Here is a 27,253-nt window from a genome sequence, read left to right as displayed (position 1 = left end):
TTCTGTTTAGGCTGCACCATTTAGCTTTTGTAATGCCTTATTTTGCTATCTTAATAAGTTCATTACTGTATTTAATGGCATCCTTGCTGAGATATGTAAAAAGCATGTTTTGGTAATTTTCTTTAATAGATTCATATTGAAGCTGAGACTTACCATTAACAAGTTAAATGACAAGACTGGTATGTTGTGCCTTATAACAAAGCTCTTGCCAGAATTTCAGTAAATATAATGTTTTAGAATTTAAAAAAAGGGGGGGGTGGATCAACTAGATATTTGTATAAAAAAAAAAACTATCATCCACATCTTGTACTATGAACAAAAACTATCTCAAAATGAATCATAGACCTAAACAAAATACTGAAAACTTCAAGAAGTAAATTGTGACACTGGGTTGAGTAAAGATTTTTTAGATACGATATCAAAAGGATAATACATGAAAGAAAAAATTACTGCATCAAATTAAAACCTACTGTTCTAACGACCCTCTTAAGAGAATAAAAAGACAAACCAGACTGGCAGAAAATGTTTGCAAAGCATTAATCTGAAACAGGACTTTATTCAGAATATATAAATACCTCTCAAAACTCAACAATCAGAAGACAACGAATCCAATTAATAAATGGGCAAAACACTTGAATAGTCACAAAATAAAATATATGGATAATAAGCAAATAAAAAGATGCTCACTATCATTTATCATTAAGGAAATGTACATTAAAACCACAATGAAATGTAACTACATACTTTAAAATGGCTAAAATTAAAGAGGCTGATCACAGCAAAGACATGGAGGACATGACATTCTCATATACTGCTGATGGGAATGTAAAACGGTACAACTACTTTGGAAAATAGTTTGGCAGTTTCTTAAAAAGTTAAAAAATACACCTACCGTATGATCCAGCTATTCCACAACTAGGCATTTTCCCAAAAGAACATACAGATGCAAACAAAGACTACATAAATGTTCATAGCAACTCCATTCATAATTGTCAAAAACTAGAAACAAACCATCTATAGGTGAACAGCTAAATAAATTGTGGAATTGTATAAAAAGAATAAACAGCCATAAATGAAATATAACTCAGCAATAAAACAGAGTTATTAATACATGCCACAATTTGAATGTAATATCAAACGCATTATGCTAAGCAAAAAAAAAACAAAAACACAGAACAAAAGTGTACAAACTTCTCTATGCTTCCATATGTGTAGCTCGTTGAAATGCTTGGATTGCTGGGGAAGAGTAAGGATAAAGGGGTAAGTTTCTGAGGATCATGGATATTATTCATTATTTTGAATGTGGTGATATTTGTGGTTGCATAAATATGTTAAAAATTAATCAAATTGTGCAATTTAAAAACGTTCAGTGTATTATAGGTGCACTAAAGCTCAAAGATGATTATTAAAAAAGAAAAAAAAAAGACAAGGAGAGAAAAGTTCACAAACATACCCAGAAGGCTGAAAGGGAGAATTTTAAGACACTGAGTTAACTAAAATACGTAAGAAACAGAAGGGACAAGATCAGATGTGTATCATAAAAGAGCCAATCAGAGACCAATTTGGAGAACGGACTTTAGGAAGACAGTGAGTAGGAACGCGGTAAAGCAGTCTGGAAGACAGATAACTAAACTAAGCCCAGGCAAACAAGAGGGAATAGAAAACATCCACTAGACACATTTCAGATACAGAACTTCCCAGACCATGCACCCAAAAAATAAAAAAAGAAAGAAAAAGAACTGACAGGATGAGGCAGCTGACTGGACATGTAAAAAGAAGAGCACGGTCTAGGAAAGTCTCAAGTTTCTTGCTTGGATAAATGATGGTAACAGTAAGATGGAGGCCTTGATACTCAGGTGGAAACACAGACTAGAGATATGGGCTAAAGTTAGCGGCGTGGGTCAAGGTCATCCAAGGAGGGAAAACAGGATAAGAGCGTGAGCAGAACTCTCATGGGATACGACACCAATGATTGAAGCGAGGCGCAGGGGAAAAGGAGCATGCTATAGAAACCAAGGAGTGGTCAAAAAGAAAAACAGAACAGATTCAGAGAGAGCAACACTACGAAGCAGAGGGTCCACCAGCCAGTGACCTTTGGAGATGAAGAAGGAAGACCCCTCTCAGGGAGCTTCATGAAACCGGAAGCCAGGAGAGAAAGCTAGAAGATGATGCTGTATTCGCCACGTGCCCTTCCAGCTGAGAGAGAAGCCCTGACTGTGTTCGCCATGTGCCTTCTCACTTGAGAGAGAAACCCTGAAATTTATCAACCTTATTGAACCAAGGTATCTTTCCCTGAATGCCTTTGATTGGACATTTCTTTAGACTTGTTGTAATTGGGACATTTTCTCGGCCTTAGAACTGTAAACTAGCAACTCATTAAACTCCCCTTGTTAAAAGCCAAAAAAAAAAAAAAAAGAAAAACAGAACAGAAAGCAGTCCTAGAGATCAAGAGAGATTTCAAGGAAGGAGGAGCTAAGAAGATCAAATGCCACAAAGTTGAAGTGAGATAGATAAGAACTAAAATACACTCAATTAGGAGATTCTTCTTGACAATAGCAAAAGAAATTAGGAGTAGTTATGGATTTAAGATTTAAGAAATAAAAGGAATGTAAGAAATGGTATAAGACACATTCTTTTAAAACTTGGCTATGAGGGAAAAAATAGTGATGTTAAGAGCAGAACATGAGTAAAGGGAACAAAATTTCCCTTTAAGAGAGATTTAAACATCTGTTCATGTTGAAGGGAAGAGCCAGCAGAAAAAGAGAGGTCAAAGGCACCAGAAATTGATGTAGAGAGCCTCAGGAGACGAGAGTATATGAAAGGCAAAATCCAGATAAAGGGAATATTATGGAATGAGACAGAGCCTCTCTGATAAGAGGAGGGGAGGGAGGAGACAGATAAATGCCGATGGAGGTAAGCTTTACCTGACGGAAGTGATGGATGAGGGGGGAACGGACAAAAGGTTGTCCTGATGACTTCTACTTTCTCTGCGAAGGAAGAAACAACATCTGTTGAGAGTGAAACAAACAAGCACCAAGAAAAAGGCTAAAGAGATGAAGGCTAAAGTGAGAACTGCTGAGTAGAAAGTGCTCAGGACAGGTGGAGGTTAGTATCCACCCACCTGCACCATCAGCAAGCTACCTGGTAGTGGCTCTTCTCTAGCAGTGTGCTCACAAACAGAAAATGCAGTTAGTTTGCGTGATCAAATAAGACTTTTTTCAGCACAAGTCTGGCAGGAAGGCGAAGGCATCCGTGTTTAAGGGTGTGGACAACAGGATCAGAACCAGTCAAAGGTGAAATGCAACCAAGAGAGAACGGAAGCCCTGACAAACACAGAAAGAGCAAAGAGATGAAGGACTTGATGGCATGAAAGAACAGGTATACAGGGGTGAAGAAGTAAGGAAGACAGGAGATTGAATGGTCATAAGAAAGAGTTTAAGACCTGGATTATGGAGTGCTTCTTGCTGACGAGGTCCCAGATATTTGCCCAGGAAAGTAGCAGAGAGTGGGGAAAAGAGAAAAGGCTAAATTGTACATTTAAATACAGAAGTGGCTGAGCTTCTGACAGTAAAGAATAGCATGACTTTAACATTAATCTGGGAAAAGTTGTATACTATATACCCCCACCTCACAGAGAGTCACTAACATATTAAACGTTCTGAAGACGTGTGCAGTAAAGAAAATTCATTAGCAATGATCATTTGTTTCAAATTTCCTCTGAAAGAGAAATAGCCCATTTAAGATTTAGTATTGTTGTCAGAGGCACTGCTGCAGCTTGACTTTTAAAAGATTACTCCCGAGTTCTAAAATATACAGGTAAGGAGAATAAACTTGGTTCTCTTCAAAAAATAGAGAAATGTAATCCTGAGCAATTCAAAATTATCCTTGGCTATACACTACTGCAAATCATATTTTAGAACAGCTTTGAACTAACAGAAAACTAAGCTAAAAATTGATGAATATCATATTTAAAAGTGGAGATTTCATACCTCTACTTTTTCTTGCTCCTCTAGTGCCAAAAACACAGCTGCTCGGAGTTCAGCCTAAAAAAAACAGGAAAAAAAAGGTAGAAACAAAAATCATTTCAAGACAAAAGTAGAAAAGGAATTTTAAAAAGATTATTTCAAGGCAATTCTCACGACAAGCAGCACCGATCAAACTACTGGAATAATGAGTGCTTCCCGTTACTCTTCCTGCTCCTGACAGACGTGCGCGTGTCTCGAGGGGACCGGAAAGGGGCGAGCGGCGGTGGGGGGCCGGCTCGTGAACCCCGCAGGCACCACCCCTACCCTCCAAAGGCCCGGCAGCGAGGCTCTCTGGGCCCGAGGCTGCCCGACGCTTCTGGAAGAAGCGCAGATACCCCGAGTCAGCCCTCCAGCCACTCCTCCTCCCGACTCCTCATTTCGGGCGAGTTCCCCGCTTTCCCTTAATGAATGAGCGGCCAAGTCCACCTCCGGGCGGCGACTCCCAGGCCGGCCGGCGTCCCTCCACGAGCCCGAGGCCCCCGGCGCTGCCCGCGATCCAGCCGGCGGTCCCGAGCCGCGCCCGCCGCCCCGCAGGCCTCGGCCCCGCCCGCCCCGCCTCCGGCGCCGTGGACCCCGGTGGCCTCCCCGTCGGGCCCCGGGCCTGCGCGCCGCCAGCCAGCATGGCGGGCCCGACCCGGCCCCTCCGTGACACCGACCCCCGCACGGCGCGGCGCACCTTGATGCGGCTGAGGACGCCGCTGTTCTCCAGCGTCTGCACCAGTAGGTCCCGCAGCTCCGTGTCCTCCTCCGCCGCCACCGCGGCCGCCGTCGCCGCCATCTTGCTTCTCCAAGACAACCGCGCAAACAGCACCAATGGCCCAACGGCCGCGGCCGAGACCTCCGCGGAGGGGGCGGGGCGACGTGACGCGCGCCGCGAGACACTCCACGGCGCGGTGCGGCCCGAGGTGCAGGGGCGGGGCCTGGATGGGGGCGGGGTCTCAGGCGCGCGGACCGGAAGCCTGGGGCGGGGCCGTGGAGCGGGGCGGGGCCTCGAAAGGGCCGACAAGGCGGCTTGGGGCGGGGCCTAGGCCCATGGGGCGGGGTCTACTGTCGTGGGGCGGGGCCTCGGTAGTGCGGACAACGCGGCGCGGGGGGGGCTGTGTCCGAGGGGCGGGGACTGGGGCGGGGCTTGGGCCTGCGGGGCGGGGCGGGGGGAAAGCCGCCGCTTGACCGCCCTACCCCGGCAGGTGCGGTGCAGCCCGGAACCCGCGTCCCAGGTGCGAGCTGCGACGTCGTGCCACGCGGATGTGCGTGGAGCTTCTCGACTGTGAATTTGTTTTCATTTATTTGCACAGATGCTCGGAACCCGCGTCCCAGGTGCGAGCTGCGACGTCGTGCCACGCGGATGTGCGTGGAGCTTCTCGACTGTGAATTTGTTTTCATTTATTTGCACAGATGCTCAAAGTTACTTTTACAAAATGCGGAAGCGTTCCATCTAGATCACAAAGTTCACGGCACAGGCGATTCCCGAAGCGGCGCTGGGAGGTGCAGGGGGACGTGGAGGTGGGGGGGCCGAGCGGGGAGGGGCGACCGCTGGGTAGCCCCAGGGGATTAGGGGCATCAGGAGATGCTAGGTGCTAGGAGACAGAGGGCGTGTGGACGCACAGGTGTGCTGTGTGTGGGGGGTGTAGGGGATTTGTTCCAGGAGACGCGGCTGCAGCACTTCGGGGGGGCGGAGGCCAGCTGTCTGCCCCCTTTCCGGGGGTGCGGCCTCCAGGGGAGAGGGCGAGCCCGGCCCGCACCCCCGTTACAGATGCAGGCCCTGTAACCACGCTATTCCGTACACTCCTCTGTGCGTTTGAGTCGTTTTGCGATGAAGTAGTGGAGAAGGAGAGGGAGTCCGAGCCCCCAGCCGGCGATGGGACTCCGGCTCTAGCTCACGTGCCAGTGGTGGAGAAGCTTGTGAGGAAGGACACGCAGCTTCTAGGAGTCCGCGCCCAGGGGTGGGCATTTCTGGGTTTGCTGCAGGCCTTGGGAGCTGGCTTCACACAGTAGCCTGGTGAGTTTAATGCAAGCAGTCTACAGGCTGTATTTTGAGATGCAAATAGTATTAATTAAAAGTTGAAGTTTATGCCTCTCCCAACTCTACTTCCCATTGCTATCCTCTGTTAAAATTGATGTATATCTTTCCGGGCAATTTTTTTTATTGAGATGTATTATATATTAACATACCATATAATCATCCAAAGTGTACAATCAGCAGTTCACGGCATCATCACATAGCTGTGCATTCATCATCACAATAGATTTTTGAACATTTCCTTTACTCCAAAAAAAATTATAAAAATGAACGTTAAAAAGAACACCCAAAATATCTCATATACCTCATACCCCTGTTTATCGTTTATTTTTTGTCTTTTTTTTTTCTTATCTGTGCATACACTGGACAAAGGAGCGTCAGTCACAAGGTTTTCACAATCACGCAGACACCCTTTAAAGCTCTATAATTATTCAGTCATCTTCAAGAATCAAGGCTATTGCATTACAGCTAAACAGTTTCAGGTATTTCCCTCTAGCTACTCCAATATACCAAAAGCTGAAAAGGGATATCTATTTATTACATATGAATAACCTCCAGAATGACCTCTCAACTCTATTTGAAATCTCTTAGCCATTGAAAATTTATTTTGTTTCATTTCTCTTTCCTCTTTTGGTCAAGAAAGCTCTCTCACTTCCATAATGCCAGGTCCTGGCTCATCCCGGGATTTCTGTCCAATGCTGCCAGGAAGATTTACACCCCTGGGGGGCATGTCTCATGTAGGGGGGAGCGCAGTGAGTTCACCTGCTGAGTTGGCTTAGAGACAGAGGCCACATCTGAGCAGCAAAAGAAGTTCTCTGGTGGTGACTCTTAGGCATAATTATAATTACACTTAGCTTCTCCTTTGGAGGATCTAGGGCCTGGCCTATCAAATTGGCAGCCCCCAGTGCTTGTGAGAATATCAGAAACTCCCCAGGTGGGGAAGGTTAATATTTTACCCCAGTCGCTCAAGGGGACTTTACAAATACTTTTGAATCTTCTGCCCAAATTACTCTGGGATGTATTGGGGCATCACAACAACCTGTACAAACCTACACGATCTCACGCCCTATTCAAGACTCCATGTAATTACAGAGTTTGACTAAGCTGACCAAAGTTAAATTAATGTGCTACTGAAAATATAAATTTTGCACCAAATTAGCATCTCTTCCTTTGGTCACAGAAAGAAGCTGAAGTTTTCAAATACAATCAAAATCGTCCTTTACCCTTTAGTTTGAATTACCTTAGTTCCATAAAGTTCAGCTTCATTCATATCTCTAGTTAAAGTCTGATCGCTTTTTCAACTTTTTAAACAGTTGTTGTATGGGGTAGTGCTGACTTTCATAGCTTCAGAGCTCAACTCTGAGTCTCAGGTGTCACACAAATACCGGAAGTTCCAGGGAACGACCAGGTTATACACAAATAGCTCAGTATCTCAGAATTTAGAAATAACAATTACAACTCCAGAATAGATGGGACTGCTGTAAGAGCTTACAGTCTAGGGCCCTTTCTAAGAAATAGGCCTTCCCATGATAACCTATGCCCACGAATTCAATTCTCAGAGTTTGCATGTTATAATTACTCCATATTTGAGAGGCATTGTATTTGTCTTTTCGGTCCTGGCTTATTTTGCTCAACATACTGTCCTCAAGGTTCATTCACCTCTTTGCATGGCTCACAACTTCATTTCTTCTTGCAGCCACTCAGTAGTCCATGGTTTATATACACCACCGCTCTGCCTTCCATGCCTGCGTTAGTGTATCCTTAGGCCACCTCTATCCATTGCGAACACTGTTTCCAGGCAATTTTAATGCCTACATAGATATGATGGCTACATGAATGCACTTTTTCCCCTTCTGTAATCTGGATCTTATACTTACCTGTCTATTAATTTCACTTAATAAATCCTGAGCGTCTTCCAATATCTGTACATGTAGATTCTATATTTTTGTAATTAAGCTACAGTTTGCATTGACTTTGTTTGCTGAAGAAAGAATGCATACTAATGATTTTAAAATCCAAATCAAAGGGAAAAATATTAAAAGAGAATTAAAAATTCCCCATCCTTCTTCCTATTCACCCATCCACAGACCTGGTATCGCACCCTAGACCCAAGTGCAGTGGAGTTCAGTTCAAGTCATCTGGTTGAAGTTCTTCAGGTTCTTTTCATTATAACTTTAAATATTATATTATACTTCCATTTATTAATTCATCAAGTGTACACAGCACCTTTCAAAAGAGTAAAAACGCCCCGTTTCTTCTCCTCCAACTCCTATTTTTATAAATTGTATTACTCTTATGCTCTTCTGACTTTGTACTGCTTACCTAAGCATTTATCTGTACTTGTAGGTATTGTCTGTTGGCTGCGCGCTGTGCCAGGTGGGAAGGCAGGAGCTTGCTCCAGGTGTGGGCTCCTGTCCAATTAGAAACTGCCTCAGTAGCACATCCTGCATTAGCTTCCTTCCCTTTTTTGCCTCACTGCCCCATTTCCCCCCGCCCCATGTTTCCAGGGTCACCTCCCAAGGGGACAATTTGCACTCAGATCCAGCAGCGTGGGCAGCAGCTTTACTGACACAAAAGTCCTCACCTGTCGGAACTGGGACGGGACACAGGTGGAAGCGGAAGCCCTGCCGGCTGCAACATCTCTAGCATTTGGGAGAGATGTGGGGTGGGGCGGGGTGATTTTAGGGACTGGGGAGTTAGTGTAATGACATCAAAGCCCTGGAGGAAGAAAATGACAGGCTCCCATCAGCCCGCCACCAGCTGTAGCGTGCCGTGAAAGCCGTTCTGGGAGCCGGAGACACCCACACTAGCACATTGGCAGCTTGAAGTCAGCTACGGTAGGAGCAAGGAACTTGGCAAACACTCAAAATCAGGGCTTTTTGAAATTCCTTTAGCAAAGAGCCAGTTGTTAACATTTGCCAGCACACCACTCTATTCACTAGGCTCCTGGATGAAATCTCAGTCTCCAGACCCTTCCAGGCCTGTTTTGTCACCTGTGAAGTATGAAGCATCTCACGGGTTTTGTAAGGTAAAATGAGATAGTTTGTTGGAAGCATACCTATATTTCTTGAGATCAGGAAAGGATTTATTAAGAAGATACCTTCTGAGATGGGCAGTAAGGAGGAAGGGTAAGTGGACTGGTGTGAGAGAAGGAAGGCCCTTGCGAACGTGAGGAGAGGCCGGAAGGGGGGCTCATATTGGCAAACAGCCTCGAATCTGATTGAAACTAGGGCACGTGAGAGAAGAATGGTGACCAATAGATACGGAAACCAGTGCAAAACCCGATGAACAGGCAGACCTTAAACAAGGGGGAGCCAAGGAGAGAAAAGCATTCTAACCAAGAGAGACACCACGTCAAAAGGCTGCATAATGGACCCACCAGGAAGTGAAAACAAAGGCAGTGCCATTAAGAAAAACCGCAACCCAGAGGAGCTGGGTTAGATGTGGAAGGTGACCCGTAACTGGAAAAATGAAAAATTCCAGGTGTCAGCTTAGAGTCCAGGGCCCGAAGGCAGGCCTGCAACCCAGTTAGTCCAGGCCTTGGCGTGACCACCTGCCGTGTCCTGGGCCTTCAGCTGGGTGATGAGGACACGCCCAGCTCCGCTGCAGGGACTCGGGCTCTCTGTCAGAACAGGAGGATTCAGGCTGAGTTCTGGGGGATGGGGGGCGGGAAGGAGCAGCCAGTCTGCCATAAGGGGGCATGGCCGTTTCACAAGGAAGGCAGTGGTCAGGAGAGACACGCACACCATATCCAGCAAGAAAGGGGCCTTCCAGGCAGAAGGAAGGAGTGCAGGATGAAGCAGAGGCCAAGAGGCAGGAGGTGTTTGCTCCCGGCAGAGCCTGGCGAGTGGTGTGGCAATCTGGAGATGGGAAAGTGGCCGGGTCAGGAAGGACTTTATCTTCCACTCTGACAAATTTGAATTTTTATCCTAAAGCTGCTAAGTCATGGGCTAAAAGTAATAGCCCATTTGGACTTGCAGAAGCCACATGTGGGTGGATTCAATGTGGCAACCCTAAGGCTAAGAAATTATCCCAGGGATCCAGGGTAAACTTCAGAAGGCCTGCCGACAGGTTGCAGGAGTGAAGATGAAGAGAGATGGATGGATTTCAGAGAGGTGAAGATGTCACAGTAACAAAGCCTTTCAATAAACAGATTCTGATAAGAACAAATTCAGGATGATTGAAGAAATGCCTTCAGATTTTCCACTTACATATTCTTGAAATGAAGCCACTGTTTCTTTAATATTAAAGATTGAAAATGGCTTTTGAGGCATGGAGGCAGTCATTTGTCATCTGTGCTCATTAATATTCACGACTTCTCACTTGTGGCCAGTCTTGCAGGCACCTGAAAAGTTTGAACAGAGGTGGAGAATGAATAAGCTTCTTGATGGCCTGTCTGTCTCCATAAATGTTTCATAGATTGGGCAAAAAACAGTGGTATGCCGGGAAAAGAGAGGAGCTCTGCCTTTCCCCTGTGAGAGTCACCATACCTTATTGAACTTACTTATTTCATAAGAGTTTCTTGAAAACAGATTTTGTGTCATGTTAAAAGCATCGATTTTTGAGACACTGCACAAGTTCAAAACTACTCACTGGTTACATTGACTTTTGTAAGTTATTCACCTCTCTGCTCTTCCACTCTCCCAAATGTGAAATGGAAATAAGAATTTGTGTGTGCGCGTGCGTGCGAGTATGTGTAAGCAGAAAGATTGCTAGTTGTGCTGGTTGAATCCGTGGTGTACCCTGGAAAAGCCAAGTTCTTTAATCCTCATTCAATATTGCTGAGTGGGAGCTTTTTGATAGTTTCTATGGTGATGTGGGCCACCCAACTGTGGGTGGTAACTTTTGATTAGATGGTTTCCATGGAGATGTGTCTCCACCCATTCAAGGTGGGGTTGCTTATTGGAGCTCTTCAAGAGGGAACCATTTTGGAAAAAGCTTTAGAGCCCCAGAACAGACACAGTGCCAGGGGAAGCCATTGAAGATTCCTGGAGAGAAAGCTAGCAGACTTTGCCAGGTGCCTTTCCAGCTGATTGGCCTTCTTGAACCACGTATATTTCTCTGGATGCCTTAATTTGGACATTTTCTCAGCCTTAGAATTGTAAACTTGTAAACTATTAAATTTCCCTTTTTAAATGTGGTTCCATTTCAGGTATACTGCATTCTGGCAGCTTGCAAACTACAATACTATTTAATGACTGAAGCATGGAAAGCATGATACAAATATTAACCATTATTTGTTGTTTCACATATAACCTCATTTAATTTTCCCCATGATCTCCAGAACTAAGTGTCTTTTCTTCGTTAACTCCATTTTACAGATGAGACAACTATATTCAGGAAAATTTGGTAGTTTGCACAAAGTCACAAAGCCAGCAGCTAAAATTAAACCACCCAGGTCAGTTTGGTTCTCAAACTCATTCTCTTTCCATTTTATTTTGCTTCCTCGCAATATTCTAAAATGTAATAAATTCAAATAGAGAGACTAGAGAAGAAGGAACCGAATGAAGACGGTATGGAACAAGTAGAAAAGGAGCCTCCACCTTCCCAAGGAGAGATGCCAAGCCAACGCCAGCTGGACTGATGCCGAGCCAGCAGAGAGCGATGTGCGCCAAGAAAAGCAGCCTCCCGGCTTGTTTTCATCTGCTTCTGCGCAGACAAAAGATGGGACGTGAGTGCTGCCAGTTCATACACTCTCCATTCAATGATGTCTTTTAATCAGATGTTCCCAAATGCTAAAGCAACATGAAAATGGCTCTCTTCTACTTTATGACCACTCCAGGGGTTTCACATTGTATATATGTATGTATTTAGTTTTACGCAGACTGGCGCTCTTTATAAATTTAATTGTCTTGTTGCTAAGTGAAGTGCTACTCATAAATGATTGGTACACAAACCTTAGCTACAGAACCATAGCAATATATGGCACAGTTAAATCTTGGAAATGCAATTTTGCTTTACTTGTTAATTTATTTACTTATTTTGCTTTACACTGAGTAGACCTCTACGAATGTGATTAACTTGTTGCTAAAGTGAATTTTTACGCATAATTGATTGGTACAGAAGCCATAGCTATGATACCGTAGCAAGGTACATTTAAACCTTCGAAATGCAAATTCTGAGTATTTGAAAAGCTTTGTACTGCTCATAATTGAGTAATTGGAATTTTTAAAATTACCTTGAATTGCTTTTAACTCACGATTTTAACTCATTATTTTAATCTATTACTTGACTATCTTTGCCATTTGAGCATGGAATTTGGCCAATATATCAAGTCTGAGATAATAAGTAGAACCGTTAGACACCACTTGTATTTTTGTATCTATTTTTTTATCATGATTACATATATATATATTTGCCATTTTAACCATCTTTTAGCCAATTCTATTTGGGGGGGGGGGGGGGCAAGCGGTACATGGTCCAGGAATTGAACCCAGGTCTCCCACATGGAAGCAGGCGTTCTAACCACTGAACTACCCGTGCACCCTTAGCAGATTCTATTTTGATAACAGAATGGACATGAATTCATTCTCTAAAACTTGGGTGAAATAGAAAATAGACTGATTTAATTTTGGAATCTAAAAAATACAGATTAAATACATGCATGTACACAGACTATGAAGATTAGAATATGCCTGTGGAAAACGAATCCTTAGGCTCTTAAAATTTCTTTCATGTCTGTGTATATTTGTACATATACCAACCTCCTGCTTTTGCTTTAAATTTTTCTGTACCACTGACTCTAGAATCTGGGAGATCTTGCTCCCCAGGATACATTTGGCGGTGACCAGAGACATGTTCTGGGTTGTCACAATGGGAAGGGGGCATGTCCCTGCTGCCCAGTGGGTCATGGCCAGGGAGACGGCTGAACATCCTGCAGTGCTCAGAATTATCAGAACCAAATATCCATACTGACAGGGCTGAGCAATTCTGCCCTAGAAGTAGGTAAGTGCAAGTTACCAACTTTTAGTACGTTTTTTAGCTCACGTTACATTCTTTTTGCCTCCTAAAACATCTCCTCCTTCTCACCGGGTCCAGTGATTCCAGTCTCTTCTTAGCAGCTCTGAAACCAGAACCCAAAGAAACTTTGCAACTCAAAAGCCAAAAAAAGGAAGAAAATAAGAATTTAGTTTTAAATGGAATAATTTATGTGTAGGAGATATACTTAAATTTTTTAAATATTCACACATTAATTTTATCATAAGAAATTTAAAGTCTTTTGGAAAAGGCCACTTCAAGGTATCCTGAGAGCTTCAGACCAAAAGGCAAAGATCTTTGCTGTGGCGACTTTGAATGAGTCAGTTGTGTGGCTTGGATTGAATAACATGGACACATCATGCATTGGTGTTTAAAAAAATTATTCTTAGATGCACTAGTGGCTCAGTGGCAGAATTCTCGCCTGCTGTTCTGGAGGCCTGGATTTGATTCCTGGAGCCTGTACATGTAAAAAAAAATATATTAATTTCAAACGTACAGAAGAGTGACAAAATAGTACAAAGAACTATTTACACAGATTTACTAGTTGATACTATTTTGCCACATTAGCTGTATCACTGTCTATCTATCTATCTGTCTTTCCTCTATCATCCATCCCGCCCTCCAGTCCATCCATCAATCTACTATTTATCCAATCTGTGCAGCTAGGCAGCACCTAACTATCCTGAACCTTTTGACTATAAATTGCAGACTTTGATCCCTAAAACTTCACTGTGGATTTCCATTATCTTACATGGCCACGGTACAATGATCACAATCAGGAAAACAAATGCTGTTAGAATACTATTGTCAACAGGCAGTGTGCTGACAAACCGGCTAAACCGGGGGTAGCCCTGATTTGAAACATTTGCCAATTTCCAGGGCAAATGGCTCATCATGGTTTACCAGCCTCAAAATTCTTGAATTAAGCACACACCCAGTCTTCACTAATGGAGATTTTTCACTACTGTAGGACTGAGGCAAAAGGTACATTCAAAATGTCAGGTACAACAATGGATTTTAAGGTAGAAAAAGTTAATTAATGCAGTTTCAGATTCCACACTGAGGCCAACCTTTTGGAAATTCTAGAGTTTTAGTCCAGAATCTAAAAGGCTATTTAAATATTCCTCCCCTTTCCAGCTACTGTGGAAATATACAGTTGTGGGGCCAGAATTTCTTTAAAAACTGTAACCAAACACCATATTGCACCAGACTGAATGTAAGAGCAAATATGAGAATCCAGCTTTCTTCCAGCATACCAGACATTAAAGAGATTTGCAAAAAATGTAAAACAATGCCACTTTTACCATTAAATTGCTTTCATTTTGGGAAAATATTGTCATTTTTAATAAAACTATGTTGTTTATATTCATGTATAAGGGTTCACTGTTATTTTTAAGTTAAGGAATATTTTTTAGTGTTCCCAGATTTAATTTCTAATCAGGTAAATATCATTAGATATAACTCATAGAAACAAAAGTTCTTTGGGGTCCTCAACAGTTTCTGAATGTAAGGGCTCCCAAGGGCGGCAGGTTTGAGAACCGCTCTGGAGGTCGTGCACTAGCCCTTATGGACCCCAGGGATGGGGACAGTCCATGTAGTCAGCCTGTCAGTGCGCCCCACATTCTGGGTAAATTTCATAGCAAATGCTCTCCAGAACCCCTGGCTCACTTGCTCGACAGCTGCATCTCCTTTGACACAGGCTGAGCATCTTAAGAGTGCACTTTCCTCCTCTGTGAAATGGGCACAAATACCCACTTTGCCCATCTACAGGGTTGTCAGAAAACTAAGCAAGATGGAGTGAAGTGCTTTCCAATCCAGAAATTGCGACGTGCATGTAAGATTCTTGGTTTTGTTTGTTTTGAGCATACCTCTGGGGATATCTGTGGACAGATTGCTTTGGGCTGAGCAGATGACCGGGACGAAAACAGTACGTTGACAACTGCCTCGTAAATGCCCTATCCATAACACAGTGTGCAAGGAACGTCAGACACAGCTCTGTCCCCAGAGTTTATCATTTTGTTGAAGAAAATGATCCATCCATATATGAGACTACCTTTCCAGTGACTTTGGGCTACAAAAAAAAATTAGAGTTCTGATTAGAGAACTCCAGGGTTGGGGGAAGGGAGTGGCGTTTCCTAAAGCAGATGACAGGGGCTGGATGTGAAGAGCGCAATGCGTCTGGACGGCAGGAGGTCCAGGTCCTCCCAACAGAGATGCCAAAAGGAAATGCTAGAGCCTCAGGAGGGGAGAAAGGTGAACTGGAAACACACGTGCTCGCCACTGGACACTCTGGGCACACCTGCCTCCTGCCTTGGGCCACCGCTCCTCCTGCTCCTCTCTTCCCAGCACCCACTTTTTTTTAGTGCAAGTAGGTAGAAAACTCATTGAACACACATGCAGAGAAGGCGCATGCGGGCACCCTCAGGAGAGGATACAGGCAAGAGGGTACCCACACCAGGACCATCCACTATTACTGCTTTGCTTTACTTTCTCCCCCACCCCCCTTCGGACTCGAGGCCCTTCCTCCAACCCTCCCTTCTCTCCGGGCAGGGCCTGCTGGCAGACGGTGCTGGGAGGGTGGGTGGGCTCCAGCCTCTCCGCAGATGACTCGCTCAGGTGGGGTTGGTTAGGCTCCAGGTGGGTCTCTTGCCGCCAGGTGTTTCCTGTAAGTGTGTAGCCCCCGGGCAGGTGTCTGTCCAGGGCACGGGCCCTCCTGACCTTGGTTAACACCCTTGCTCGAGAGCTCCTTCACAATTTTTCTCTGTCCCCTTCCTCCCTGTTCCAGCCAGCCTCAAGTTCCCCCAGAGGGTTCCTCCTCTTAATCTGAAGGGGTGCTGAGGGACTAGGGGCTCTGCTCCATAGCTGCTCGGGGGTGCACCCTGCCCTACCGCAGGTGGACCTCTCTGGCCACGTGATTTATGTGGAGGGCGGTGGAGGGTGGCGGGGGCGGGGTGGAGGGGACGTGGAGGACAGTGGAACATCCTCGCCCCAGTGTGGGCTGAGTGTCCTCTGGAAGAAACAGACTTGGTGCGAAGCTTAAAAGTGCAAGGGAGGATGGAAATGGGTGGGCCTAGGAGAGGCCTTAGCCAACAGAGACGGGGAAGGACCAGCACCCACCTTTGCCTCTTTCTTCTGCTGCAGGTATTTAATTATATACACAGCTAATACTAATGAGCCAAATGGCTCCGCCCACCATCCCGCACATTCAGACTTATTAGGAGACTAAGGAAAGCCAAATTATAATAGAAAATCTTGTTTACCTAAACTACTGAAGTTATGACTCATGATCTAGCCTGTCCAGATAAGCCGTGCTCTTTAATCAGGCTCCCAGGTCAACCCACCCCGGGGGAGGGGTAAATTACCTTAATGACTAACTGCCTTTTGAAGAAAGGGCAAGATACCATTTAGACTAAATAGAATCCCCTTTTAAATCAGTGGCCAAGTGATTGCTTGAAAGGTATTGAAGGGAAACGCAAAGACATATCAAAATAAGAAAACAAAATAACAGAGAAGCAAAATAAATCCTGTCATCCTAAATTTGAATTATAAATTTCACTGTGAACTCATGATATATTTTCCTTAAAACAAACAAAAAATAAACAGAAACAAACACATTAAAGTGGCTAGCTCTGTGCGCTGAGCCCCGCATCCAGCCTGCGCCTCTAGGAGCACATTTTCCCCACCCCGCACAAGGGCTCCTTTTAAGAAAATAAAGCAGGGGTAGCAATATCTGTACTAATGGCTGTGGAGTTTGAAGCTAAAAGTATGATGGCACCAAAAGGAACCTTTTTCATGATAAAAGATTCACTTTATAAAGAAAACCGGAAGCTGTAATACCAAACAAACTAGAAGAAGAAAAGAGAGAGAGAGAGGAAGAGATAACACAAGCCTCTAGTGAGGATACTGCACCGGAGAGTTGTGTATTTCCTATTGCATCCATCAAATCAGGAGTCTGCTCGCCTGATAAGGATGTGAAAACTGACCAGTGGGCTGTCGGTGCTGTCGGATTCATGCATCTCTATGAATCTCTCTCTTCCCCAGCCCTTCCCTTTTCTGCTAAGGATGTCACCGTCCTCTGACGCTCATTATTTCATCTCAGGTTCAAAGTGGTGATATTGTAAGTATACCATTCCTTCTTCATTCCTCAGCTGGAATTCTACAAAGGAGAACTTCTCATTCATTGTTTAATTAACCTGAGGTGCACTTCATATATAAAAGGAAAAATAGATGAGCGGGGCTTGCTGTTTATTTACAACTCTTCACAATAGAGTTGGTTTGCTAGCATTCTCCAAAGGTGACCAATATGAACTTTTTTGTATCATTATGCACCCAGGAAATGTAACATATTTGACACGTTTCAATCCATTGCATTTATTATTGTCTTTATTGCTTGAAGGTCATTTTGCTGGTGGGAGGCTCTCCAGTATCCAGGATTCTGACCTGATCCCAGCGTCTCTTATAGCTTCCTTTCTTTCTGATATGACTATATTCCAGGCCTGTACTGTGCATTTCCTTCTCCAGACCTGGAACCAGCCATTTCCCCAAGGAGCCCTCGTTCCTTTCAGTGGCAGCTCATATATAGGGAGCACGGTTCAGGCACTAGGGGTGCCTGCAACTGCTGGGCCACTCATTGTTTCTGGGTCTTTGTGATAGATAAGGCTGGGTAATGAGAGGTTTGTTTTGTGTTGTTTTGTTCTTGTTGAAGGACCAGACGTCATGAGTTCTATCATGGTCAGGTTCATGTGTCAACTTGGCCAAGTGGTGGTACCTGTTTGTCTGGTGGGGCAAGTACTGGCCTCTCTGTTGCGATGAGGACGTTTCATAGAATTAAATCACGATCATGTCAGCTGTATCCACAGTTGACTCCATTTGTAATCAGCCAAGGGGAGTGTCTTCTATAATGAGTGATGCTTAATCTAATCACTGGAAGCCTTTTAAGGAGGATTCAGAAGAGACAGGCCCTTCCTGTTTCGGCTGGTGAGCCTCTCCTGTGGAGTTCGTACAAACCCTCCATCAAAATCGTCATCTTCACAGCCTGCACTGCAGATTTTGGACTCTGCATTCCTATGGTTATATGAGACACTTTTGTAAATTTTATATTTGCGAGTGTTTCCTGTTGATTCTGTTTTTCTAGAGAACCCTAACTAATACAACTTGATACCAGGAGTGGTTCTTAAGAAACAAAATCTTAAAAATGGGTTTTTATGAATGGTTTTCTATTCTGACTGGACTCAAAGGCACTAAGGACTCTGATTCTCATAATCAGAATGACACTCCCAATCCATGGAGTGAGTTGGCAAAAGAGATAGTCAAAATATCACCATTCGATTCTCCTAATGCTTCGCTTGTACAAAGCCAGGCTCTGGGGAATAATGTTTTTGACACCTTTACGGAGTTTTGTGGAAATAGGAGGTATAGAGATGTTGGCTGGTTGTTGTCAGATACACTGGCTCCATTAAGGAGTGAAAGGGATGGGCTTAAGGCTTCAAATGAGAAGCTTAAGTACCGTGTGACAGATGTAGAAGTTTCTATGAGTATCTTCAAGGAAAATCTTATTTCCTGTAGCAGTAGACTTGAGATCTCTGAAAATCAGACTCAGAATCTTATTGTTAGAGTAGCAACTTTACAACGTAAACTGAAATCTCAGTGTTGCATGGTGTCTGCCATTAAAGTGAGGACATTGATTGGAAAGGAGTGGGAACCTGAAAAATGGGATGGTGACATAAGGATTGATAATGATGTCGGGGGTGAGTTTGAAACCTTACGTCATGCTGAGTCTTCTCTAGATAACCCTGTAATGGTTTGCCCTGAGTACATAGCTGCCCCACCTCCAGCCTGCCTTGAGGAGTTGGCCACCCAACCTCCTCCTGAAGGGATTAGCCCTAGAGTGATTAATCCTGTTTCACCAGATGAAACTGCAAATGAATGCCCTGAAGCAAATGGCTTGAAAGATACTTCTAATTCTTTTCATGACCCACCCCTACCACACCTCATTTCTTCTAGACCTATAACTAGACTAAAGTCCCAACAGGCCCCTAAAGGTGAGGCACAAAGTATCACACTTGAGGAGGTACGTTATACTCCAAAAGAACTGTGTGAGTTTTCTAACTTATATAGACAGAAATCAGGGGAATATGTGCGGCAATGGATTTTAAGGGTGTGGGATAATGGTGGGAGGAATATAAGGCTGGAACAGGCTGAATTTATTGATATGGGCCCACTAAGCAGAGATTTTACATTCAATGTTATAGCTTGAGGGGTTAGAAAAGATATTAACAGTTTGATTGGATGGTTGGTTGAAACATGGATCAAAAGGTAGCTGACATTACCTGAGGTTGAAATGCCAGAACTGCCCTGATATAATGTAGATGAAGGGATCCAGAGGCTTAGAGAGACTGGGAATGTTAGAGTGGATTTATCATGCACAGCCTGCTCTTACACCCCAGGAATGTCCAGAGGATGCACCTTTTACCAGAACAGTGAGAAATAAATTTGTGAGACTAGCACCATCATCCCTGAAGAGCTCTGTAGTTGCACTTGTGTGTAGGTCAGATATTACTGTAGGAACTGCTGTCACTGAGCTGGAATCCTTTAACACTATGGGGATAACTGGATCCTGAGTTGGCAGAAGCCAGGTGGCAGCACTTAATTGCCAAATACAGGGTAGACATGGCTATTATAATAGACAGCAAACTCAAAGCAGGAGTCAAAATAATCTGACTTGCAGAGATTTGTGGCATTGGCTAGTAAATCATGGGCTATTTAGAAATACAATAGAAGGGCAGTCTACTAAATTCTTGTTCGAGCTGTATAAACAAAAGAGTTCTAGGTCAAGTGAACAGAAGTCTAACCTGAATTACAAAAGCACAGAGTCACGGCCCCTTAATCAATTTCCAGACTTGAAACAGTTTACAGACCCAGAGCCCTTTGAATGAAGGGGAGGCCAGGTCCCTTTGGGGGAGAACCCTGTTACACTGCCACAAATTTTACTGTTAATCTTCTCCAAGCCTTCCCCAAGGAGACCAATGGCCTTTTACCAGGGTAACTGTGCATTGGGGAAAAGGAAATGATCAGATATTTTGGGGATCATTAGACACTGATTCAGAAGTGACATTAATTCCAGGGGACCCAAAATGTCATCCTGGTCCACCAGTCAGAGTGGGGCTTATGGAGGCCAGGTGATCAAAAGAGTTTTAGCTCAGGTCCACTTCACAGTGGGTCTAGTGGGTCCCTGGACCCATTCTATAGTTATTTCCCCAGTTCCAGAGTGTGTAATTGGAATGGACATCCTGAGCAACTGGCAGAATCTCCACATTGGCTCTCAAACTCATGCAGTGAGGGCTATTATGGTGGGAAAGGCCAAGTAGAAGCCACTAGAACTGCCCCTACCTAGAAAAATAGTGAATCAGAAGTAATGCTGGATTCCTGGAGGGATTGCAGAGATTACTGCCACTCTTAAGCACTTAAAGGATGCAGGGGTGGTGATTCCCACCACATCCCCGTTCAACTCTCCTATTTGGCCTGGGCAGAAAACAGGTGGGTCTTGGAGGATGACAGTGGATTATCATAAGCTCAACCAGGTGGTAACTCCAATTGCAGCTGCCGTTCCAGATGTGGTATCATTGCTTGAGCAAATCAATACATCCCCTGGTACCTGGTATGCAGCTATTGATCTGTCAAATGCTTTTTTCTCGATAGCTGTTAGTAAGGACCACCAGAAACAGTTTGCTTTCAGCTGGCAAGGTCAGCAATATACTTTCACTGTCCTACCTCAGGGGTATATCAACTCTCCAGCCCTGCATCATATCTTATTCTCAGGGAACTTGATTGTTTCTCCCTCTCACAAGATATCACGCTGGTCCATTATATTGATGATATCATGTTGATTGAACCTAGTGAGCAAGAAGTAGCAACTACTCTAGATTTACTGGTAAGGCATTTGCATGTCAGAGGATGGGCGATAAATCCAACAAAAATACAGGGGCCTTCCACCTCAGTGAAACTTCTAGGTGTCCAGTGGTATGGGGCATGTTGAGATATCTCTTCTAAGGTGAAGGATAAGTTCCTGCATCTGGCCCCTCCCACAACTAAAAAGGAGGCACAACGCCTAGTTGGTCTCTTCAGATTTTGGCAACAACATATTCATTTAGGTGTGCTACTCTGGCCCATTTATTGAGTGACCAGAAAAGCTGCTAATTTTGACTGGGGACCTGAACAAGAGGAGGTTCTGTGACAGGTCCAGGCTGCTGTGCAAGCTGCTCTGCCACTTGGGCCATATGATCCAGCAGATCCAATGGTGCTAGAAGTGTCAGTGTCAAATAGAAATGCTGTTTGAAGCCTTTGGCAGGACTCTATAGGAGAGTCACAACACAGACCCTTAGGATTTTGGAGCAAAGCCTTACCATCTGCAGCAGATAATTACTCTCCTTTGAGAAACAGCTTTTGGCCTGCTACTGGGCCTTAGTAGAGACTGAACGCTTAACCATGGGCCACCAAGTTACCATGAGACCTGAGTTGCCTATCATGAGCTGGGTGTTGTCTGACCCATCAAGCCATAAAGTTGGGCATGCACAGCAGCACTCTGTTGTAAAATGGAAATGGTATATACGAGATACAGCCAGAGCAGGTCCTGAAGGCACAAGTAAGTTACATGAAGAAGTGGTCCAAATGCCCATGATCTCCACTCCTGCCACATTACCTTCTCTTTCCCAGACCAGAGCTATGGTCTCTTGGTAAGTTCCTTAGAGTGAATTGACTGAGGAAGAGAAAACTCAGGCCTGGTTTACAGATGGTTCAGCGTGACATGCAGGTACCACCTGAAAGTAGACAGCCGCAGCACTATAACCCCTTTCTGGGGTGTCCTTGAAGGACAGAGGTGAGGGGAAATCCTCCCAGGGGGCAGAATTTTGAGCAGTGCACCTGGTTGTTCATTTTGCTTGGAAGGACAACTGGCCAGAGGTTCATTTGTATACCGACTCATGGGCTGTTCCTAATGGTTTGGTTTAATGATCAGGGACTTGGAAAGACCATAATTGGAAAATCGGTGACAAAGAGGTCTGGGGAAGAAGTATGTGGATAGACCTTTCTGAGTGGGCTTAAAACATGAACATATTTGTGTCCCATGTGAATGTGCACCAGAGGGTGACTTCAGCAGAGGAAGACTTTAATAATCAAGTGGATAAGATCCCATTCTGTAGATACCAGTCAGCCTCTTTCCCCAGCAACTCCTGTCATTGTCCAATGGGCTCATGAAAAAAGTGGTCATGGTGGTAGGAATGGAGGTTGTGCATGGGCTCAGCAACATGGACTTCCACTCACCAAGGCTGACCTGGCTACAGCCACTGCTGAGTGCCCAATCTGCCAGCAGCAGAGACCCACACTCAGCCCCCAATATGGCACCATTCCCCGAGGTGACCAGCCAGCTACATGGTGGCAGGTTGATTACATTGGACCACACCCTTCATGGAAGGGGCAGTGATTTGTTCCAACTGGAGTAGACAAATAATCTGGATATGGGTTTGCTTTTCCTGCATGCAGCGCTTCTGCCAAAACTACCATCCATCGGCTTACAGAATGCCTTATCCATCGTCATGGTATTTATGCTGGTTTGAAAGGATGAATGTCCCCTAGAAAACCCATGTTTTAACCAAAATCCCATTTCGTAAAGTGAGAATAATCCCTATTCAATACCGTATGTTTGAAACTGTAATCAGAGCATCTCCCTGGAGATGTGATTTAATCAAGAGTAGTTGTTAAACTGGATTAGGTGATGACATGTCTCCACCCATTTGGGTGGGTCATAATAAGTTTCTGAAGTCCTATAAAAGAGGGAACATTTTGGAGAATGAAGGAGAGCAGAGAATGCTGTAGTACCATGAAGCAGAGTCCATGAGCTATCGACCTTTGGAGATGAAGAAGGAAAATGCCTCCCAGGGTACTTCATGAAACAGGAAGCCAGGAGAGAAAGCTAGCAGATGACACCTTCCTCACCATATGCCCTTCCATATGAGAGAGAAACCCTGACTGTGTTCACCATGTGCCTTCTACTTGAGAGAGAAATCCTGAACTTCATCGACCTTCTTGAACCAAGGTATCTTTCCCTGGATGCCTTCGATTGGACATTTCTATAGACTTGTAATTGGGACATTTTCTCGGCCTTAGAACTGTAAACTAGCAACTTATTAAATTTTCCTTTTTAAAAGCCATTCCATTTCTGCTATATTGCCTTATGGCAGCTAGCTAGCCAGAACAGTATTCCACACAGCATTGCTTCTGATCAAGGAACACACTTCACAGCAAATGAAGTGCGGGAATGGGTACATGCTCATGGAATTCTCTAGTCTTACCATGTTCCCCATCCTCTAGAAGCAGCTAGATTGATAGAACGGTGGAAAGGCCTTTTGAAAACTCAATTTCGGTGCCAACTAGGTGGCAATACCTTGAAGGGCTGGGCTAATGTTCTCCAGGAAGCTGTATATGCTCTGAATCAGTGTCCACTGTATGGTGCTGTTTCTCCCATAGCCAGGATACACGGGTCCAGGAACCAGGGGGTGGAAATGGGAATGGTACCATAAACTATTACCCCTAGTGATCCCCTAGGAAAACTTTTGCTTCCTGTCCCTGTGACCCTGAGCTCTGCTGGTCTACAGGTTTTAGTTCCAAAAGGGGGAATGCTTCCACCAGGAGAAACAACAATGATTCCATTGAACTGGAATCTAAGACTGCCACCTGGTCACTTTGGGTTACTCATACCCCTGGATCAACAAGCCAAGAAGGGGATTACATTATTGTCTGGGGTGATTGACCCTGACTATCAGGGGAAATAGGACTGCAACTACACAATGGAGGTAAAGACGAGTTTTCTTGGAACATAGGAGATCCCCTAGAGCGTCTTTTAGTACTACCATGCCCTGTGATTAAAATCAATGGAAAACTGCAACAACCCAATCCAGGCAGGACTACCAATGGCTCTGAAACTTCAGGAATGAAGGTTTGGGTCACCCCACCAGGTAAAGAACCACGGCCAGCAGAAGTGCTTGCTGAGGGAAAAGGGAACATGGAATGGGTAGTGGAAGAAGGTAGTGATAAATATGAACTACAACCATATGATCAGTTACAGAAACGAGAACTGTAATGCTGTTTTGTTCATGTTATACTATTTAAGTTGTAAGATATCAAGTTTAAGAATGAATATTATCCAAAGACTTGCACCCTATTCTGGAGAGATTTAATGTGTTTCTAGTTATATGCAGGACAGTTGAGTATTGTTAGCTGAAAGAAAAAATGTGTGTTTTACTGTTTTTTATTTAGAAATTAGGTATGGTTTAAGGTGATATGTATAGCTGCCAAGTTGACAAGTGGTGGACTGTCATAGTCAGGTTCATGTGTCAACTTGGCCAAGTGGTAGTACCTGTTTGTCTGGTTGGGCAAGTGCTGGACTCTGTTGTGATGAGGATGTTTCATAGAATTAAATCACGATCATGTCAGCTGTATCCACAGCTGATTCCATTTATAATCAGCTAAGGGGAGTGTCTTCTGTAATGAGTGAGGCTTAATCTAATCATTGGAAGCCTTTTAAGGAGGATTCAGAAGAGACAGGCTCTATTCCTGCTTTAGTCAGCGAACCTTTCCTGTGGAGTTCGTCCAGACCCTCCATCGGAATCGTCAGCTTCACAGCTTGCACTGCGGATTTTGGATTGTGCATTTCCACGGTTATGTGAGACACTTTCATAAATTTTATATTTGCGAGTGTTTCCTGTTGATTCTATTTCTCTAGAGAACCCTAACTAATACAACTTGCTGTTGACAGTTCAAATTTAGAATGAAAGAACTTTTACTAAATTTTTAATGCATTTCTTAATTTCTTTCATTTTATTTTTGTATTGTCTCTCTCTTATACTTAAAATATCCCTAAAGGCATCAATATAGCTCCCTATTTGCTTTTTGTATTTTGTTTAGTTTGTTTCACAAGACTAATACTATGTAATTACTAACAAAATGGAAACCAAGGCCCTGTCCAAAACTCCCCGGGAAGACACTGCCCTCTTGTACAAGGGAGCCCCTGATCTGCTCCTCATTTAGTTGTGGAGCCCCTCCATATTGGGGCGCAAGGTGGAGAGCCAGACGGGAAGGGCCACCCATAAGCAAGGGAACCACCGCCCTCTGGCGCCTCTTTGAGGGGTCCCCTCCCAGGCGCCCGAAGGAGGCACTAGACTGAGCAGGAGATGGTAAAAGGTGGGGGGCTGTCGCACAGCCTGGCTCTCATGTAGGAGCTCATCCGCCCCCCACCCCCCTCCGCCGCCAGCCTTTAATGATGGTCCTTGCTGCTCCGCTGGGTTCCACGCGGGCCAAGGAAGCGCATTACACAGTGGAGGCGGGGTGTGCGCAGAGCGCCTTTCATGAGCCTGCCTCCACTGTGTCGGTGCCGGGCGGCACACAGTAGGGCAGCGTAGGTGAAGGGGCGGAAGGAACTGGACTGGCTGTGTGTTGGGGTGAGCCGGGCAGACGGCGGGGAACTAGAGCAGGCGCCTGCGCCCTCCAGCTCCAAACCCCTGTCTTTAAGATGTCCATCACACGTTTTCTCGGGCCACAGCAAAGACAAAGACGGGAGTTTCCTGAGGCCCTGCGGGGAGGCGCCCTGTTCTAGTTTGCTAGCTGCTGGAATGCAATATACCAGAAACGGAACGGCTTTTAAAAGGGGAAATTTAATAAGTTGCTAGTTTACAGTTCCAAGGCCGAGAAAATGTCCCAATTACAAGTCTATAGAAATGTCCAATCAAAGGCATCCAGGGAAAGATACCTTGGTTCAAGAAGGCCGTGAAGTTCAGGGTTTCTCTTTCATCTGGAACCAGGCACATGGTGAACACGGTCAGGGTTCCTCTCTCATCTGGAACGGCACATGGCAAACAAGGCATCATCTGCTAGCATCTTCTCCTGGCTTCCTGTTTCGTGAAGCTCCCCTGTAGGCACTCTCCTTCATCTCCAGAGGTCACTGGCTGGTGGACTCTCTGCTTTGTGGTGGTGCTGCAGCATTCTCTGCTCTCTCTGAATCTCTCATTCTCCAAAATATTTCCTCTTTTATAGAACTCCAATAAACCAATCAAGACCCACCCAAATGGGTGGAGACATGTCCTCCCTTAATCCAGTTTAACAACCACTTGACTAAATCACATCATCCAGGGAGATGATCTCATTACAGTTTCAAACATTGAATAGAGATTATTCTACTTTTATGAAACGGGATTTATATTAAAACATCGCCTTTCTTAGGGGGCATACTTCCTTTCAAACCAGAACACGCCATAAGCCAACGCATCGCTGCCGGTGCGACTCTGTCAGGGTGCTGTGCCCCGGCGCCTGGTTTCTGCCAGCGCCGCTGCTGACTCAACCGGCAGCTGCAGGGGCAGAGGCAGACTGGCGACTCGGCAAGAGAACTTGGGTTCCCCCCTCCCCTTTCGCAACTGTTTATTTTATTTTAAAATTCCCCAGATTTCCAAGCACTCTACCCGCCACGCGACACTCCTTCCCCTTTCCGGCCAACCCTGGTAACTTCTAGTCCACTTTCCGTCCCCGCAAGTTTGCGATTTCTGGACGTTTCCTGTAAGGGAAACTGGCCAGGCCTTGGCCCCGAGGCCGCGCTGGCTGCGCTGAGCACAGGGTGTCCCGCGGGCGGCCGCGCTCTGGAGCCGTTCGTTCCTCCCGCGCCTCTGCTCCTCGCCGGCTCCCCAGCCGGAGTTTGGGCTGGGCGCACCTTTAGGCTAGTGGGGACACTTCTGCTAGGGCTGCCGCCTCTGCACCCGTTTGGGAGCCGGTTTCTCCAGCTTGGCACGGACCTAGCAGAGACACTCCGGGCGCGTGTGCCTCTGGGCTGCCCTCCCTGAGGAACCACCGCGCTGTTTCCCCGGCGGCGGCCCCCTTTCCCGTTCCCATGTGCCCGAGGATTCCCCGTTCTCAGCTCCTCTCCCACACTTGCGGTTTTCCCCACAGCACCCTTATGGGGACGGGGTGGGAGCCCGTGCGGTTTTGCCTCCATTTCCCTCACCTGGCGCCCTCAGCCCCGGCCCAGACCCGGCGACCCGCTTCCCTCTCCCCTTTGGAGCAGAGCCAGCGCGAGGGGTTTGAAAACCGGCGCCTGCCCAGCGGGGAGTGGAGGTGGGCCAGGTCGGCTGAACACCGAAACATCTCAGTCAAGGGGACCCGGCGGGCTGGAGGGTGTGTGGGGACCCGGCGG

General features: G+C 45.3%; 1 protein-coding gene and 1 long non-coding RNA gene across 6 annotated transcripts in view; one reads left to right on the top strand and one right to left on the bottom strand.

Annotated features, from left to right (window-relative positions):
* CEP43 (centrosomal protein 43) overlaps window positions 1-4,880 on the bottom strand; it is a 51,292-nt gene extending 46,412 nt beyond the window's left edge. For 3 of the 4 annotated variants that reach the window (XM_077120838.1, XM_077120839.1, XM_077120841.1), the window contains exons 1-2: window positions 4,702-4,880; window positions 3,990-4,043 (exon numbers count right to left, since the gene is read on the bottom strand). In XM_077120838.1, the coding sequence (XP_076976953.1) occupies window positions 3,990-4,043; window positions 4,702-4,803 (156 nt within the window). In that variant the 5' untranslated portion in view covers window positions 4,804-4,880. The remainder of the gene's footprint in view (window positions 1-3,989; window positions 4,044-4,701) is intronic. The other variant, XM_077120840.1, reaches the window with a different exon arrangement.
* A 706-nt stretch (window positions 4,881-5,586) lies between these two features.
* LOC143650260 (uncharacterized) lies at window positions 5,587-14,344 on the top strand. Of its 2 annotated transcripts, XR_013159474.1 has the most exons (4): window positions 5,587-6,024; window positions 11,367-11,443; window positions 11,526-11,716; window positions 12,792-14,344. It is a non-coding gene; the product is annotated as an uncharacterized LOC143650260 (long non-coding RNA). The 2 variants fall into 2 exon arrangements; XR_013159473.1 differs by lacking the exon at window positions 5,587-6,024 and having other exon boundaries at window positions 8,401-11,443.
* The last annotated feature ends 12,909 nt before the right edge of the window (window positions 14,345-27,253 follow it).

The sequence above is a fragment of the Tamandua tetradactyla genome, chromosome 11, assembly GCF_023851605.1.
Source record: "Tamandua tetradactyla isolate mTamTet1 chromosome 11, mTamTet1.pri, whole genome shotgun sequence".
In the NCBI taxonomy this organism is placed as follows: domain Eukaryota; kingdom Metazoa; phylum Chordata; class Mammalia; order Pilosa; family Myrmecophagidae; genus Tamandua; species Tamandua tetradactyla.
The sequence above is the reverse complement of the archived record's forward strand: the minus strand, read 5'-3'. Positions and strand labels throughout refer to the sequence as shown.